This window comes from Myodes glareolus, chromosome 15 (genome assembly GCF_982192425.1).
Source record: "Myodes glareolus chromosome 15, mMyoGla1.1, whole genome shotgun sequence".
Taxonomy (NCBI): Eukaryota; Metazoa; Chordata; class Mammalia; order Rodentia; family Cricetidae; genus Myodes; species Myodes glareolus.
The window spans coordinates 41692540-41708858 of record NC_142040.1 but is presented as its reverse complement, the minus strand read 5'-3'; the positions used below and the strand labels follow the sequence as shown (position 1 = coordinate 41708858).

General features: G+C 39.8%; 1 protein-coding gene across 1 annotated transcript in view; it reads left to right on the top strand.

Moving 5' to 3' along the window:
- The window catches only part of Itga2 (integrin subunit alpha 2), a 104682-nt gene that overhangs the window by 16641 nt on the left and 71722 nt on the right, over positions 1-16319 (top strand). The window contains exon 2 of the mRNA XM_087896894.1: positions 15024-15141. Within this exon, the coding sequence (XP_087753020.1) occupies positions 15024-15141 (118 nt within the window). The remainder of the gene's footprint in view (positions 1-15023; positions 15142-16319) is intronic.

Sequence of the window (16319 nt, the reverse complement as noted above, 5' to 3'; positions counted from 1 at the left end):
TATCTATCTATCATCTATCTATCTATCTATATTTCTAATATGTTCCTAAAAATACACACACACACACACACACACGCGCATGCATGAAATAAAATTTAGTGGAAAATAGAGGTCATAGATTTGAAGAAGAAAGGGAGAGACATATAAGAGAATTTGCAGGAAAGGGAAGAAAGAAATGTAATTATAGTACAATCTGAAAAAAAACAAAATTGGAGAAAAAAAGATTGTAGAGGAAGAAAGGGTGTGGAATATGGTAAGAGGGGAGATAGGGAAGATCTCCGAGGAGGTGTGGGATGGGGAAGGTGTGATCAGAATACATCATGTGAAAAATTATTTTTAAAAAGACTTGTGGGTCGAGATGTAACAAGCAGCGCTCATTTTAATCCTGATTGTTTCGCCCATATACTTCCTGAAGAGGTGTTGACACTTACTTTGTAAAAAGCAAGTCAGGTAACAGGCCCTGAATTGCCAACTACATGAGGCAGGGAGAAGTAGTGGGGAGACCAGACAAGAAAGGGGCTTCTCTCTTACACAGAAGGCATTTAGGAAGAAGTTGGAAATAGACCATCACTTCAGTGAAGGGATTTCAAGGAGTTCTCACAATAACTCTTGGGCCAGTAAGATTATTTCATTGTCTCCAGTTCACTGTCAGGAGGCAGCGAGTCTGCCAAATACAGCTTACCCTCCTGCACCCTTTGGAAATGAAGAAAATCTATTGAGTTGCTAGGCGGCACCGAGTCACAGTAAATGGATGCAAGAAACAATTAGAGCAAGATTTTTGGGATGGTTCTTCCTTTCAAGATCGAATGGTTAAAATGGGAAAAGGCCTTGAAATGACCTGAGTGCAGGCAGCCATTCTTCAGGACTTAATACAGCTTCTCTCCTCTTTCTTTCTCCTTCCCTAATCCTCACTACCTCCCCTAAACATGCATAAACACACACACACACACAGACACAGACACACACTTTGAATTTTTCATAAAAACCTGAATATTATGTAAAACGTCTGGAATATATTTATGTATGTGCCTATATGGACAGAATCTTTGAAACCTGAAGCAATAAATTCAAATTTTCTGATAAAATTATATTTCCCTTCTCTAATCTGCTAGCCCTGCACGACAAAAACTGAGGACAAAATACCTGAACTAGCAGAACTCTCTTTCCTAATTGTTATGGAGGAAAGCATTCTAAATGCTTTGGGGACAACTACTGAAATGCTTGGGGCTCTTGCAGATGGACATCTCTTTTATTGTCTCTGCATAGTCCTTCCTCGTGTGTGTGTGTGTGTGTGTGTGTGTGTGTGTGTGTGTGTGCGCCGAGTGAGATAGCCCTGTTGTTGCTTCCTCTTCTTGAGAGGACACTGCTCATGTTGGATTAGAGTTCCACTGTGATGATCTTATTCAGTTTGAGTCACTTCCTGATGGTCCGTCTCTAAATGCACTCACACGGAGGACTCCAGCTTCATGTCAAGACTTGTGAGTGAAGCCCACAGCATTCCCTGAGCCTGGATGATATATTTAGATGTTTAAGTTTGATCACCCAAGTGATGCTGATTCCTTTATGTGAACATAGAGTAATTGCCCAATACACGATGCATGCAAACAAGTATTTGTGAACCAGAGAAAAATGTTCCCCATTCACAGCTCAGCAGGCAGCATGAATGGGCTGACATAGCGCCCCTTGGCCTGCTCCAGCTAGTCTCCTAGCATTTGTATGAGAATGCTTGGTGAACATCTGCCTATGTCATGTGCTGTCCTGCAGGAAATAGGGAATGAACTTGTAACCTTGACTTTTTACTACAAGGGTTTGCAAACCTAGTCTTTGTCCTGAGGGTTTATGTTTATCTACCAACATAGTCCAACATAAGCCCAGCCCTGTGGGAAAAAAAAAAGAGGAAAGGTTCTACATTTTTTCCATTCCAATTTCATTGAGTTGAATGTTGATCCCTCAAAAATAAGTCGGAATTTAGTCCCTTGAATTCATACCTATTACTGTACTGGCTAGGTTTGTGTCAATTTGGTGCATGCTAGAGTCTTCTGAGAGAAGGGAATCTCAACTGTGAAAATGCCCACATAACACTGGGTTATAGGCCAGACTCTAGGACATTTTTTTAAATTAGTTATTGACATGGTAAGTCTCAGCCCATTGTGCTTGGTGCCACCCCTGGGTTGATGATCTTGGATGCCGTAAGAATGCAGACTGAGCAAGTTATGATGAAGGAGTGAGAGCTACACTGCACTCCTCCATGGTTTCTGCATCAACTCCTGCCTCCAGGTTCCTGCCCTGCCTCTGAATATGAGCTGTGATATGGACCTGTGAGCAAATTAAACCCTTTCCTCCACAAGTTGCTTTGGGTCATGGTGTGTCGTCACTGTAATAGAAACCCTCACTAAGACAATTGTGTTATTTGGCAAGATACTCTTTATATAGTTCTTCAAGGAGAATGTGAATATAAACACAGATGTTCAAGCTGCTTCCAGGCTTAGATGGAACTGTGAAAAATCCTGATTGGAAACCGGAGCAAATGTGACTTCCCTTGTATTGCGGCAGAAAATTGGATCTAGCTATGCCTGTGTGGTGTGAAGAAATCACAGTTGGGAAGCTTGAACTTGGGTTCTTTAGGTGAGTCAGTTTCCAGCTATAATGCTGAAGGCGAAGCCTATCTTTTCCTTGCTAAAATAGCAACTGTGGAAAGAAGAGGCAAGTTGAGGACAAACCCAAAATCATCATCCTTGATGATCCAGAATCCTTAGCCTATCCAGATTGGAGCACATAACATTCAAAATGTGTATGCCCCTCCACATTTTGTGTATTGAAATCCTCAGTGACAGCATTTAAAGGTGAGCCTGTGGGAGGTAATTAGGTTATAATACTGGCAGCATCATACAAGGAGGAGTTGGTGTCCTTACACAAAGACTAGATCTCTCTCTCTCTCTCTCTCTCTCCTCTCTCTCCTCTCTCTCTCATTCTGCCCAGTGAAAAAGAAAAAAAACAAGAACTCGGCCATCTGCAGACTAGAAAATGACTCTTACTGTAACCTAGCCATGCAGGCATCCTAAATTGAGACTTCCAGTCTTAAGAACTATGAGAATTAAGCTCCCAGGCTAGCCCCTTATGACAGTCCAAGCAAAACAATATTATGTATTTTATCACTATAAAAGCATGCCTAACATGAAGGCCAGTTCTTGGCTAGACAAAATTTTTCTGAACAGACCAGTGTGTCAACCGCGAGCCCTCAACTATCTCTGCATAGCCAGGTTTATCCAGTACAGAGGAGGTTATGCAGGGAAGATCGGCATATTAGTATTTGTCTATTGGCGCAGATCCCTGTGACATGTATTATGGGTTCCAAAGGTTTTTAAAGATGTTGCATCAGTAGAAATGCTACCATTTTAAATGGGAAGAGCAAGAGCCCAAGACCACTGCCATGAGCAACAGTAGTGCCAATGGCTCAAGCAACAGACTCACAGACTCATGAATAGCAGAATTATTCTCAGATTTAATGAAACTTTCCTTCTATTGTCAAACATCTTTGAGACTGGTGGTTCTTTTCTTCTCGTCTCTGTTTTTTTTTGGAATGGACTCAACTTTCCTGCATCTGCCTCTCTATTCTATGTTGGAAATAGATAATTTGTTTGGTAAGTTTGGAAGCCCGGAGATGAAAAGACATTCTGTTCTGTAAAATAATACTGAAATAACCCTCATCCCTGATTTGGATGATAAATGTGTGACTGTGGTAGGTTGACATTAGGTGAGATTTGGGGCCTAGAATTAGTATAGGATGGGTTGAAACTCTTGGGAAAATCTGATGCACCTTACAAGTAGCAGACCTGTGTTTGAGCAAGGAGGCAAACAGTAGAGCAAAATAGACTAGGTCATTCCAGGGGGATAAAAAGTGACAGTGTCCTAGCCATTAGAACTAGTAATTGCTACCTTATTCGGTAAAAGGTTTCTGCATGTGCAATCAAGTTTTGGCTCTCACAATAAAGCATTAATTTTTACCTGGAAGACCCTACATCCAGTAGTAAGTATCCATATAAGTGTAATGCAAAGGCAGATATGACACCAACAAGGAGTTTTCGTGACAGTGTGACAGATTAGAGCAATGTAGGAACAAGTTGAAGTATGCCCTCAGTCCCCAGAAGCTGAAAGAGGCAGGAAATAGACTCTTTCCTGGAGCCTCAGGAAGGCTGGCAGACTGCTGCACCCAATCAGTTTCTTAAAGAACAGGTTTCTGGAGTTTTAAGCTGTTGGCTTTCTAATAATCTTCTGCAGTGGCCACAGGAAACTAATACAGCCGCTAGAGTGTGCACATAAGGACAGGAGACCCAACGAGATGGTCTCCACCAACACCAATCCTCTGCTAGTTGCTTTATGTTGACTAAAATCTTGACTCAGTTTACCTCCACTGCTGACTCTGTGTGGAACTAGGTAAGATAAACGGCAGGCCAATTGCACCAACACAGACAAAGCTATCATGTCTGGCATCCTCCTTCCTATAAAATTTCACTCATATCACTCTATCTGTGCCTTTACTTTCCCTTTCTTCTACACCCTTCTCATCAACTCGGCCGTCCTTGTGACTGTCTTTCCAGGACCCCTGCTTCTATTGTCTCTGTACTACAGCTTGCATTTTTTCAGCAGTTAATCAAAAAGTTGTCTAAGCAAAGATAGTTCCTCCCTAAGTTTTATAAGCATCCTCCCACTAAATAGCAATTAGTTGTGGCATTTGCGTTTTATAGTTTGTGTGTGTGTGTGTGTGTGTGTGTGTGTGTGTGTGTTAACCTCTGTAAGTCTATGTGCATGTCGGTGTTCTCAGAGGCCAGGAAAGGGACTCAGAGTCCCTGGAACTGTAGATGTAGATGGTTGTGAGTTGTTATCATGGATGCTGGGAACTGAACTTGGGTCCTCTGCAAGAATAGTAAGTTTTCCTTTTCCACAGAGAAATCCCTTCAACCCCTAGCACTGACATTTAGAAACATATAAGACATATGATATTGTTTAAAATAACTTTAAGATTGAAAATAGTGATGGTGCATGCATACAGGGAACATGAGCAAGGATGGTAATGGAGAAAGGCAAGCTAAAAGCAGAAAAACAAGGAGAAGGGAGAATCTTAGAAGAAGACCTCTTTGGATCTAGAAGGCAGGGTCTCCAAGGCTGAGAACGCAGTCTCCTGTGTTTGGAGAGCAAAGTCAAAGAGCAGAATTTGCAAGTATAAGAAAAGCTAGCTACAGCAGTCATCACAGAGTCAAACACACTTGTGAATGGAGCACAAGGAAAATATAGTAGAATGACTTTTTAGAGTTCTTGAACAATAAAGAGTTGTTTATGTATAAATTGTTGAGATCTGCCTGGCCTTCTTTTGGTATCATGAATGAGAGCAGGGAACCACAGGCTGAGATCTCCATTCAGAGGATCACTGATGGTCTGGGAGTTTCTCTATGGTAGGAAAATATTTGACTCTTGCCCTCTCTTTTTGATGTTTTGCACCATACTCAAGAGGTATTCAGAATTTATTCAGATTAATTTGTTCATCATGTACATGAGATGGGTTTGGTTTTGTTAATGGTACCAGATAACAATTTCTTTCTTTCTTTCTTTCTTTCTTTCTTTCTTTCTTTCTTTCTTTCTTTCTTTCTTTCTCTTTTTTTATTATTGGGAGGAAGTTCCAGTGAATACTGAATTTTCCCACATTTAATTTCCAATAGCTAAGAGGTAGGAATAAAATTTAAAAAAGTGCATTAACATGATACAAGGAAATGAATAGACCAGTTGACGGTCACATCCATAGTTAAACATTCTGTTGCTAGAACAAAACAAGTCAGGTTCATACCCTAGACCAAAACATTCTGTAGGCAAACTACTCCCTAGGTGAAGTTCAATGTTATCTCCTTAAGGGAACTGGTACCTTAGTTAGATCTGTAGACTTTTGTTTGAGGTAGAAACACATCTACTTCTCTATTTCTGAAACATAAGGGCTGGCTATTAGCCACACCTGTTGACAATAACCTTGATGAGCAGAACTTACTGAGCTAAATCTAGGTGGGACCTTTGCTCCAGGTAGCAACACAACCTTGAAGGAATAGAGGCAAGTTTCAACTCTCTGACCTTTCGACAAGGTGGAAATAGGCTCACATTTTTGGGCCTCCACAATTCCTCCCTTTTTAAAATAATTTTAATAAAAGCTTGTGCTTCTGTAACAAGACAGATGACCGCCCATGTCTACCTTAGGTGAACACTTTCCCATTTCCCAGACTTACCCACCTTCCGTACATGCATTCCAATTATGCATGCCCATGTCTTAGGCAACTGGCGGGTGGAGGAGCAAATGTATCTCTGACTGCCAACCTCTATAATCAAAGGGTTATACCAATATTAAATGAATAAATAAATAAATAAAGCAAGCCCTGGGCTTTTGTTTGTTTCTTAGTTTAGATAAAGCATCCTGTCTAAAATGTTAATTTCTTTCTAGTACTCTTATTTTTAAACATTATTAAGACTTGGATTCAATGGTGAGGTTGTCTTGACCCAGCCTAAGTTAGTTGTTGTACTTAAAGATCTCCTCAAAACATCTGCCTTTGAATAAACCAAAGAGAAATAAGAGTTTTCTAGAAAACTTAAAACCAGGACACAGATGATTCGGTGGTTAAGAGCACCTGCTGCCCTCACAGAAGACATATCTATGTTTATGACCACCTATCCCCACAGCTCCAGGGGAATCTAGTGACCTCATCTGACCTCCGTGTCTGTAGATGCACATCGTTTCTTTTAAATCTTTGAAAAAATAAGAAAAGAACATGAAACTGCATAAAAAATTGGCTTGGCTCTTGAGGGATTTAATTTCTTCCTTTCTTTCCCTATTACTCTAATATCATACCCTGACCAAAAAAAAAAAAAAAAGCCCTCAAGAAAGAAAGACTTGATTCCAGTTCCCAGGTCCAGGAGACAGAGAGTCATGACTGCAGGAACTAGAAGCACCTGGCCACATCACAGCTACAGCAGGAAGCATATGCTGATTGGTGCTTAAGCCCAGTTCCCTGTCTCCTTTTTGGACAGTCTGGGACTGCTGCTCAGTGAATGGCACCATCCCCAAGGTTAAGATGAGTCTTCCCACATTAACTAATCAATTCCCCATATTAACCCAATCAAGACAATCCCTCACAGGCATGCCCAGAGAGTGAATAACCTTTCATTTTCCTCTTAAGTAATTCCAGATGCTCTCAAGTTGATAATTAACGCTAATCACCAAAATATCGAAAATCAATGAGGTGTACTATAAACACTTTCAAAAATTTTTTTTAAAAGTCTTTGAAATAAATTTAATAATTTAAATGAAGAGACAATCATTTAAGAACCAAAAAATATAAAATGAGAAATGCATGTATAATAAGTCTCTCCAAATGCTTTGTATGATGAGAAAATATATTAGTTATTAGAAGTTCTATATAAGGAAGGAGTCTTAAACTAAGCCTCTATTTTCAGAGATTAAAAAGATGAGCCTTTGAGAAGGTAAGAAATTTGTCCCTGTGCAGCACAGCAGAAAGGCCCCAGTCTTCCTTGCTCCCAGTCCGTTCTTCTTTTGTGACACATCTACAGTTCTCTGAGTTACAAAATGTAATGCAGACGGGCAGCCAATTATCCGATTCACTCTTGTCCACTCCTGCAGAGGTATGCTGGTATATGAGAAGGAGAAAGGTCTCCTTCAAAGAGGGACCAACAATATGGAGGCTGTAAGACCCAGATCTCCAGATCCACGTGCCCAGAATACCACTGTTTCAGGAAGGTGGGGCCCAGTTCCCCGCTCTCAGAGCCCTGGTTGGTAGAAGCTGCAGATGTTTTCCAGGAGCAGAGGGAAGGTCTCTTGAGCATTGGGATGTTGTGTCCAGGGCACACCGGTTCTGTGAGTAACGTAGAAAAGGGAAAGTATTTCACTATCCTTTTCTCTAGTGGTTCAAATGAGAATAGCTCAGATATTTGTATTCTTGTTGCCTTATTGGTGGAACTGTTTGGGGAAGGATTAAGAGGTGTGGCCATATTGGATCAGATGTCAATCTGCTACTGCTCCAGCCCCATGCCTGCCTGTCTGTTGCCATGCTCCTCATCATGATTATGGACTCACCCTCAGAGCCTGTATGCAAACCCACAGTCAAATGCTTCTTTTTATCAGTGGCTTTAGTTGTGGTGTCTCCTCACAGCAATAGAAAAGTCACTGATTTACCTGCCCCCTACACTAAGAGTGGTGCGAACTATGAAGCAAGCATTTGATAAATGTTAAATGACCAAATGAGGAGTGAACAAGTGAGGTAAGCCTGCTTTACAAACACATGTATGAATAAATCTATCAGTTTTGTGTTATGGAGAGTTGTAACTAGATTAGTTTGTGACTAACTAGTTGTAAACCACAGATCATGTGGCTACGATTAAGCTTCCATAGAGAAATACTACACAGAATTCCAAGCAACTGAAGAGCTGTCATATAAGCATTTAAAATACGAAAAGTATTTATAACCGTTTATAAATATGATGTTTAAAATCACTTTTAAATATGATGACATTTATTTCCAGACATCTGACTCTTAGGCCACACCTAGGATTAAGAATCAAAGTCACCCCAGGGGAGCAGAATTGTCCTTTAAATTTTATCCATGATATTTTCAAGGGTTTGATGATAAGATGAGACACCCAAAGTTGAAGAAAACAGTCCATGTGTGTCGTTCTGCTAGTATTGAGTTGGACGGAAAAGTGCCCATCTTGTTTTAACCTGATCTCTAGTTATTTCAAGAATATTATAATGCACTGTGAGAAACTCAGAAGGCGGGGAACTTTATTCACAGTTCTAGTATTTACTATGTTAATATTCTGTAGATTTTTTGAAGATCTTTCTTTTACTATACTTTTCACTGGACATTTCCATACTATCTTATACTCTTCACAATTACTGTTCTTAAATAACGGCACCAAATTCCATCTAGCTATTGTGCTACAACTTACATTCTCAAACCTTTTTTTTTGAACATTTTGGAAATTTTAGTTTTGATGATAATTTTTTATTTTAACTGTGTATCTGTGTGCCTGAGTGTATGTACACACACACACACACACACACACACACACACACAATCTTACAGTGAACAGAAGAAGTTATCAGATCCCCTGGAACTATAGTAGTAGCTTTTTTCAGCCACCCTCTGTGTGAGTATTGGAAACTTAACCCGGGTCTTCTGCAAGAAAAGCACGTGTTTTTAATGTCAGAGACATTTCTCCAGTCTTTTAGCTATAATTATTAAAAAAAGAATCCTTTAGATTGCTAGAGTTCATTAAATTGCTTAAGACTCACAAAGTATGTTTTCTTGTGTCACCTAAGAAACAATATTGACTACAAAATCATGATTGCTGGTACAGCATTTCTGTGACTCAGTTGTATAACACAAGGGACTGTGGGTCCCTAGGCACAGAGTTTGCACTCTGTGAGAACAGGCTGTCCCCATGGACCTTGAACACTGTTCTCCTGGAAATGCTCGTGGCCCCTAAGAGTGTCCCTGTGTCTTGTCATTACTGTCCCTTCCCTGGATATAAATCTTGATGCAAAGCTGGCTTCTACAGTTGCTGACAACCAGGGTCCATTGATGTGGTGGAACTATGTTCCATTTTCTTAGAGCATTGGCAGTCTCTGCTTCAAACTCATGGAGAGGTGGGTATGTGGTCCTTATATTGTTAGCCATCCTTTAGAGGAAACAGCTTTGCTCCTGAAGCACCAGCATAGCTCTGTAGGAATGGCCCCATTAGGATCTGAGAAATAACTGTGAAAAAAATTGGCTGACTCTAAGTTCATCTCTCACTTCCAGTCCTGACTCTCCTTGACCTGAATTATTCCTGCCCACCCCTGTGTCTTTGAGCAAGTGGAACCCTCACTGGAATCCCTGGCCCACTTGTCCTTCGGTGCACATAGATGGGCTGAAATCTGCATAGGCCACGTCATTAGAGTCCACTGCCTAATACTGCTGTGAATATGTTTCCATAAACGCTGCAAATCACATCAGTGAAGTCAAGTTTCTTGTGAGATTAAATCTATTCCATCCCCAGCCATGCTCAATTATCCTGTAACTTAAAATTCAGTTCCAGAACATGGTGAGAAAATAAATTCCTCGTTTACCAAAACTTCATTCTTACATGTTGCTGGTTTCCAAGGAAACTATTTTAATAGTGGTCATCAACTTTAAGAGGAGGGGGCTCATAAAATATTTAAATGAGAAATGAACTCAAATCTACATGAGTTGACGTATGTTTAACTATCTGGTCATCTGGTTAACTCATATTAAAATGGCATGCCAAATAAAACTAAAGCTGAAACAGTATCCCCTTTTTATTTTGAAAGGAGAGGAAGAAGTTAACCCCCATCCCACCCACCCACCCCAGTGTGTGCCAGAGATATAGTGCTTATATCTGTAGTTCATTTTGATGAGATTTACTTGACTAATTTGGCTTGGTTACAGTCAATAACTGGTGAACAAGGTTACCTTTGCTGAACATTTTAAGAATTCTTATTGGATAATGAAAGCTTTCTTGTCTTGGTAATAATATGTTCCTGGGAGGGCAAAATGCAAATTGGTTTGACACTTGCTACATCTGATATAGAACTGGGAATATTGGCCTAAATGAAGCAGATTATGGCTTTCTGAGCAATCACTGTTCAGCATTATCACAGCCTTCTCTTCTGGATCTGATCACTGAATATGTCAGTTCTTGTGCCTGGAATGGGCTTATCTTTCTCTGCATAGACTGAATTCCAGCTCATCAGCCGCTGCTTCACGCTTGTCTTAACATTTAACTTATTTAACTTGTATTGAGGATTGGCATTTCTTGCTCTGTTTCTATGTCTGTCGTGTTGTTATATAATCTTTCCTTTTGTTGTCAACTCACAAGAGTGGAAACTCAGAGAAAATAGGGATATTGTTTGTTTTGTTCATGTGCTGCTATGTCCTCAGGATGTGGAAATGTTCATGGCACAAAGGCTTTACATAAATATTTGTCAAATGAACTCTTTCTTAGTGGCTATAGACATGGAGGCTGAAAAGGGAAGTTCAAGTTGAGTTAAATGTAGTTCTTAATAACCATGTGGTCCTAAAGAGAAAATAGGAAAGTATCATTACAAAGGAGAAAGAAGCAGATTTTGAGTTAGACAAGATACTTTATATACAAGTGTTATATTTACAGAAACTGAGAAGCTAGCTTCTGTTCAGTGTGAATTGATGGCACAGATAATGGAAATAAGTGTGCTTGATAATACTTGATTTATCAAAAGAAGCAGAGCCCAAAGGAAATGATTTAAACAGCAGAAAAGGAGAATTTTAGGATCAGTAACATAAAGGGATGGTGCTGACGAGTTTATGTTTTATGAGAACATAGCAGATCATTTATTAATAGAAATTAATAGAAATAGAAATTAATTCCTAAACAGTAATGTTGGAGAAAATGAGCCATGCCAAAACTTGAGGAAAAACTTGAATATAAGCAATACGGACATTTAATCTTTGTGAGTTTCACTTTCCTTACTTGTTGGTTGGTAGTAATGGGCTTTGCCATCACACAAGGTTATCTGGGGTTCCATTAAGTCAGGATAATTCTGCCATTGTCATGAACACATGACCTTTAAGGTAGAGTAGGTTGTGGTGGTGCGGGATACAGTGGGATGGTGGATAATAGGACGTGTACTATAGCTTAAATTATATAGAGAAAAATAATGGGAGGAAATACTTTGAAAAAAATACTTTTTTTAAAAAAAACTTATATTTGAAGAATGGGGCTCTAGGTTGTCTTATTTCTTCCTCATGTTTTTTATATTCAAAATCGTCCCTGAGAATATGCATGTTAACTTAAACTGTTCTCATTAGTAAACATCATCTTAGATGCTGAGGTCGTAGAGATGGCTAAGCAGCTAGGAACACTTCTATGCAAGCATGAGGGAGGTCCTGAGTGCAAAGTCCCAGGACCCATGGAAAACTATTGCAAAACCAACTGCAACCGCAGTGCCTCTCACCAAGCAGGGAGTGGAGCCAAGAGAATCCTGGGGATTACAAGCTGCTAGTCTAGCTCCAGGTTCAGTGAAGGACTTTCTCAGCGCTGTGACAAAACAGGATGCCTGACGACACTGTTCTCGGCCTCCGTATGTGCATGGGCATGTGCATTAGTCATGTACATTACACGTGCACGCATGCACATGTGTGCACATGCATGCACCAACACACACACACACACACACACACACACACACACACACACACACATACATTACCTTCCGTTCTGAGAAAATATGGGGAAATAAAAGCCATGGCTGATCTCTGAAGGACCTTGCATTGTGGTCGGCAGAAGGGTGACATCAGGAAATATGGACACCTGAGAAAACCGCGGGTAATTGTCACCCCCCAGTGGGATAGTGTGGGAAGACTATATTGCTGCTAAATCAAGGAATCAAGGAAGTTCCTAGACTAGAGACTATTCAAACACATACCAATACAATGAATAATTTCCAAAACCTTAAATCTGGCGTTTGGCGAGAGCTACAGTCAGTGAGGCAGGTGTCAAAGACCACTGGAATTTTCTGGGTGTGTTCAAGGACAGAAGGAAAAGGGCTGTGTCTGGGACCCAGTGAAGCCTGGAGGTAAGCAGAGGGAGGAGATCAGAAAACTACAGGAGTATCAGATAAGAAAAGACCTTGAAACTCTGTGAGGAAACTGGATTTTCTCAGTACTACAACAAGACCTTGAATAATTTAAACAGAAAGATGGAATGATGTCTTCCATTTTTAAAAAATGTTTTCATATATACATTTATAATATACAGTAATATACTTACATTTATAAATTAGACTATTAAAATGAATTCTTATTTCCTTACTTATAAAACAATCTTATATATGTCTATATTCATACATAATAATACACATATGCTACATGTATATGTTGTATAGCAGCATTTTATTCAAAAACTGGATGACACATAGAGTAGTGTGAACCCTTAAGAGAAAGAGAGAGAAAGGACATGAAGTTGACTGGGTATAGAGATGGGGAGGAATTGATGGAGAGGAAAGAATTTAAATAAAATATATTGTATGAACAGACTTTAATAATTTTTTTAAAAAAATTATGTTTCCCAAGAGTGTAATAGTGATCTTGTGTATTTATGTGCATTTTGTGATTACATAATAACAAAGGCACCTAACGACACATTTCTTAAGGCATACACTTGCCATTACACGAAATAAATGCCTATGAATGCAAACCATCATATTTAACATTAAATAATAAAATGAACTCCACCCTGATTCACTTCCTATTACATGATTTGCCAAAGTCTAACTTCATAGGGGGAGGGAGCTGCATCATTGTGTATTCAGTCCCACATATTCTTTCTGGTGTGAGATGTGTTTAAAATGACAAAGTTTGACATCACCTCTCAAGCTTTCGCTAGTATACATAAAACGTGATGGACATTCCAACGCTATTTGCTAGGTTCTCATAACAGGTGAAGATAGAGTATTGTTAGAAACACGAGCATTCTGAATGCCGCTTTCGGGACTCTACTCCATTTTTTGAGCTGTTATTTCCCTTTGCATTTTGCTTACTCAGTGAAAAGGCACAGTGGTCCTGTGAAGAGACAGATGTTGCAGGTCAAATGTCCAGATGTTGACCCTTGCAGATTATGTCACAGTGTATTTCAAAAATAATACTTGCCCTTTTCTTCCTGGAAAGTTTACATCTGTATGAAATAGTGAGCTGGGCTTTTGTGAGTGAGCCAACGCCCAGTAGAATATTTTTGGCATTTAAAAAGGCTCATTGACTATTTCAGCTCCCAAAGCATCATTCGTGACTTCATTTTTCCTTGGAAGCAGTCTATAGCATCTCCTTCCATAAGTTCAGAAGCACAATGGTAAAGCAAGCCATTTCATCCAGACCTTCTGTGCCTGGAAGTACAGACATCTAAAACACCATGTAGGCTTAATGCGGGTCCCAAAGCAAAATATTCCTCTGTGAAGACAAAGGGTACAGGAATGGTGACATTAAGTTTAAAGAGTCCAGGTTGCTTTGTTGTTGGTTTTTTTTTTTGTTTTTTTTTTTTTTTTTTAGCTCTTCCAGGATAAATGGTGGAGCTCTGCGGCATCCTCTTTTCAAATCCACAAAACCTGGCTTCTACAGTATGAAGCCCTCCCAGAATTTGTGCTTTCAGCACCAGAGAGAGTTAACCCTGCTCTTCTCTCCCTTTCTATCAGAAACAGAAGTGTAAAACAAACAAACAAACAAACTCTATTAGATATTGTCTCCTTTGGTTTGTTCTGTTTTCCAAGACTGCCATTTATTGATTGTTAAGTAAGAAAAATCAAAAGACAAAGTGCTTTTGGCAGTTCCCACTGGAATGAAAAGATAATGCACCATTTCCTATGTCTTTAGCTTACAAAGCATCCTTTTCTGAGAAAGCAAATAATGCTTATTTGCGAGGCTATGTCTTTCCTCCCTCCTCAGCACTGTGTTTTTAACACAAGTTTCATACGGAGACTATGTCAAGGACAGGGCCCCCTTCGGACACTGTGTGTGAGTAGCTTAGGGTCTTGCTCTGTGAGGGAAGACAAAAAGAATTTAAATCACCATATAATATGTAATAAAACAATGGTTTAAGAGCTGAGTGTGTTGATTCGGTCTCTTGTTCAAATCCTGGCCTTCCCTTATCACTTGGCATGAGAGACTCATCTGGAACCTCCAAAATCTCTGTGAAGCAAACTCTTCAAAGACTGTCCCCTGAGGCTGCAGGAGGGACAATATTAAGGCCATGAAGTAGGCATATGAGTGTCTAGACCTGTGCTAGGGCCCATACTTTAGATGTTGTAGCTGTTATTTCTTATCAACACTAAAAAGGAGAATAGTTATCAAGTCAGACAAGGCTTTTTTAAAACATGGTCCTTACCAAATCATATTATGCACTGACATTAAAAATTGTAAATATGGCTATGTTTTCATTTTTAATAGGTATTTTAAGCTGTCTGGCATACAATGTTGGCCTCCCAGGAGCAAAAATATTTTCCGGTCCTTCAAGTGAACAGTTTGGCTATGCTGTGCAGCAGCTCACAACCCCACAGGGCAACTGGTAAGGCTGTTCTCTTCCTTATTGTTTCAACAGAGTATAACTGAATAACTGTAATGTTTGAATACTGTTAGTGGATAGTGCATGCTTTAGTGTCGTTCTGAGACAGTCTCACCGTGTTACTCTGGCTGTCCCGGAACATACAGAAAAATGCTTGCCTCTGTCTTCAGGGTGTGTTGGGAATTAAAGGTGCACCCAGTTCTTTTGTTTCTTTGATCAAATATTTTGAAATGAGAGTTTTTCTTCAAGAGTTGGTAACTGTGGACTGATAATCAGTAGGATACTAGAATGGTACTTTTTAGTGGGGAGAAATCTTAAATAGACAACTTTCTGTAAACATTCTACTGACTATAAATGACCATAAATGTGGTAGATAAGAAAAAAAATAGACAGATGCATATTGCCTTGGTTCCTTAACCTTTGAACTGATCTTCCTTGAGCTTTAAAAGTAATCATCCAGCTAATATTATTTTGGTGTCCCTTCTGGGGGAGGGGCCGACAATGTTCAAAATCTTTTCTTTTAACAGGGCTTTGCCCCCTCAGCTCTAAGTCAGGTTTAGCCTGGTAGCATGAGTTTTCATATGTGTTCATAGAAAACTTACAACATTGACTTCTAGCTTAAAGTAAGTACTTGTCTTAGTTTAAGTTACTATTGCTGTACTGGGACACCATGACCAGAAGCAAATGGGGGAGGAGCTTACACACCCACATCACAGTTCATCATTAAAGGAAAGCAGGACAGGAACTCAAGCAGGCAGGGACCTGGAGGCAGGAGATGATGCAGAAGCCATGGAGGGGAGCTGCTTAATGACTTGCTTATCATGGCTTGCTCAACCTGCTTTCTTACAGCACCCAGGACCACCAGCCAAGGGTTGACACCACTGACAATGGACTGGGTTCTCCACCACCCATCGCTAATTAAGAAAAGTCCTACAGCCAGATCTTTTTAAAATTTTTTATTTTAAAACAATTCAACATAAAATTGTCATTTTACATAACAATCCCAGTTCCCCCTTCCTTTCCTCCTCTCATTCCACTGCTCAGATAGGGTAAGACTTCCATGAGGGTTCAACAACATCTGGACTATCACTTTGAGGCAGGAGCGAGGCCTTTCCCATTATATTTAGACTGAGCAAAGTATCCCTCCAAAGAGAATGGGCTGCAAAAAGCCAGTTCAAGCA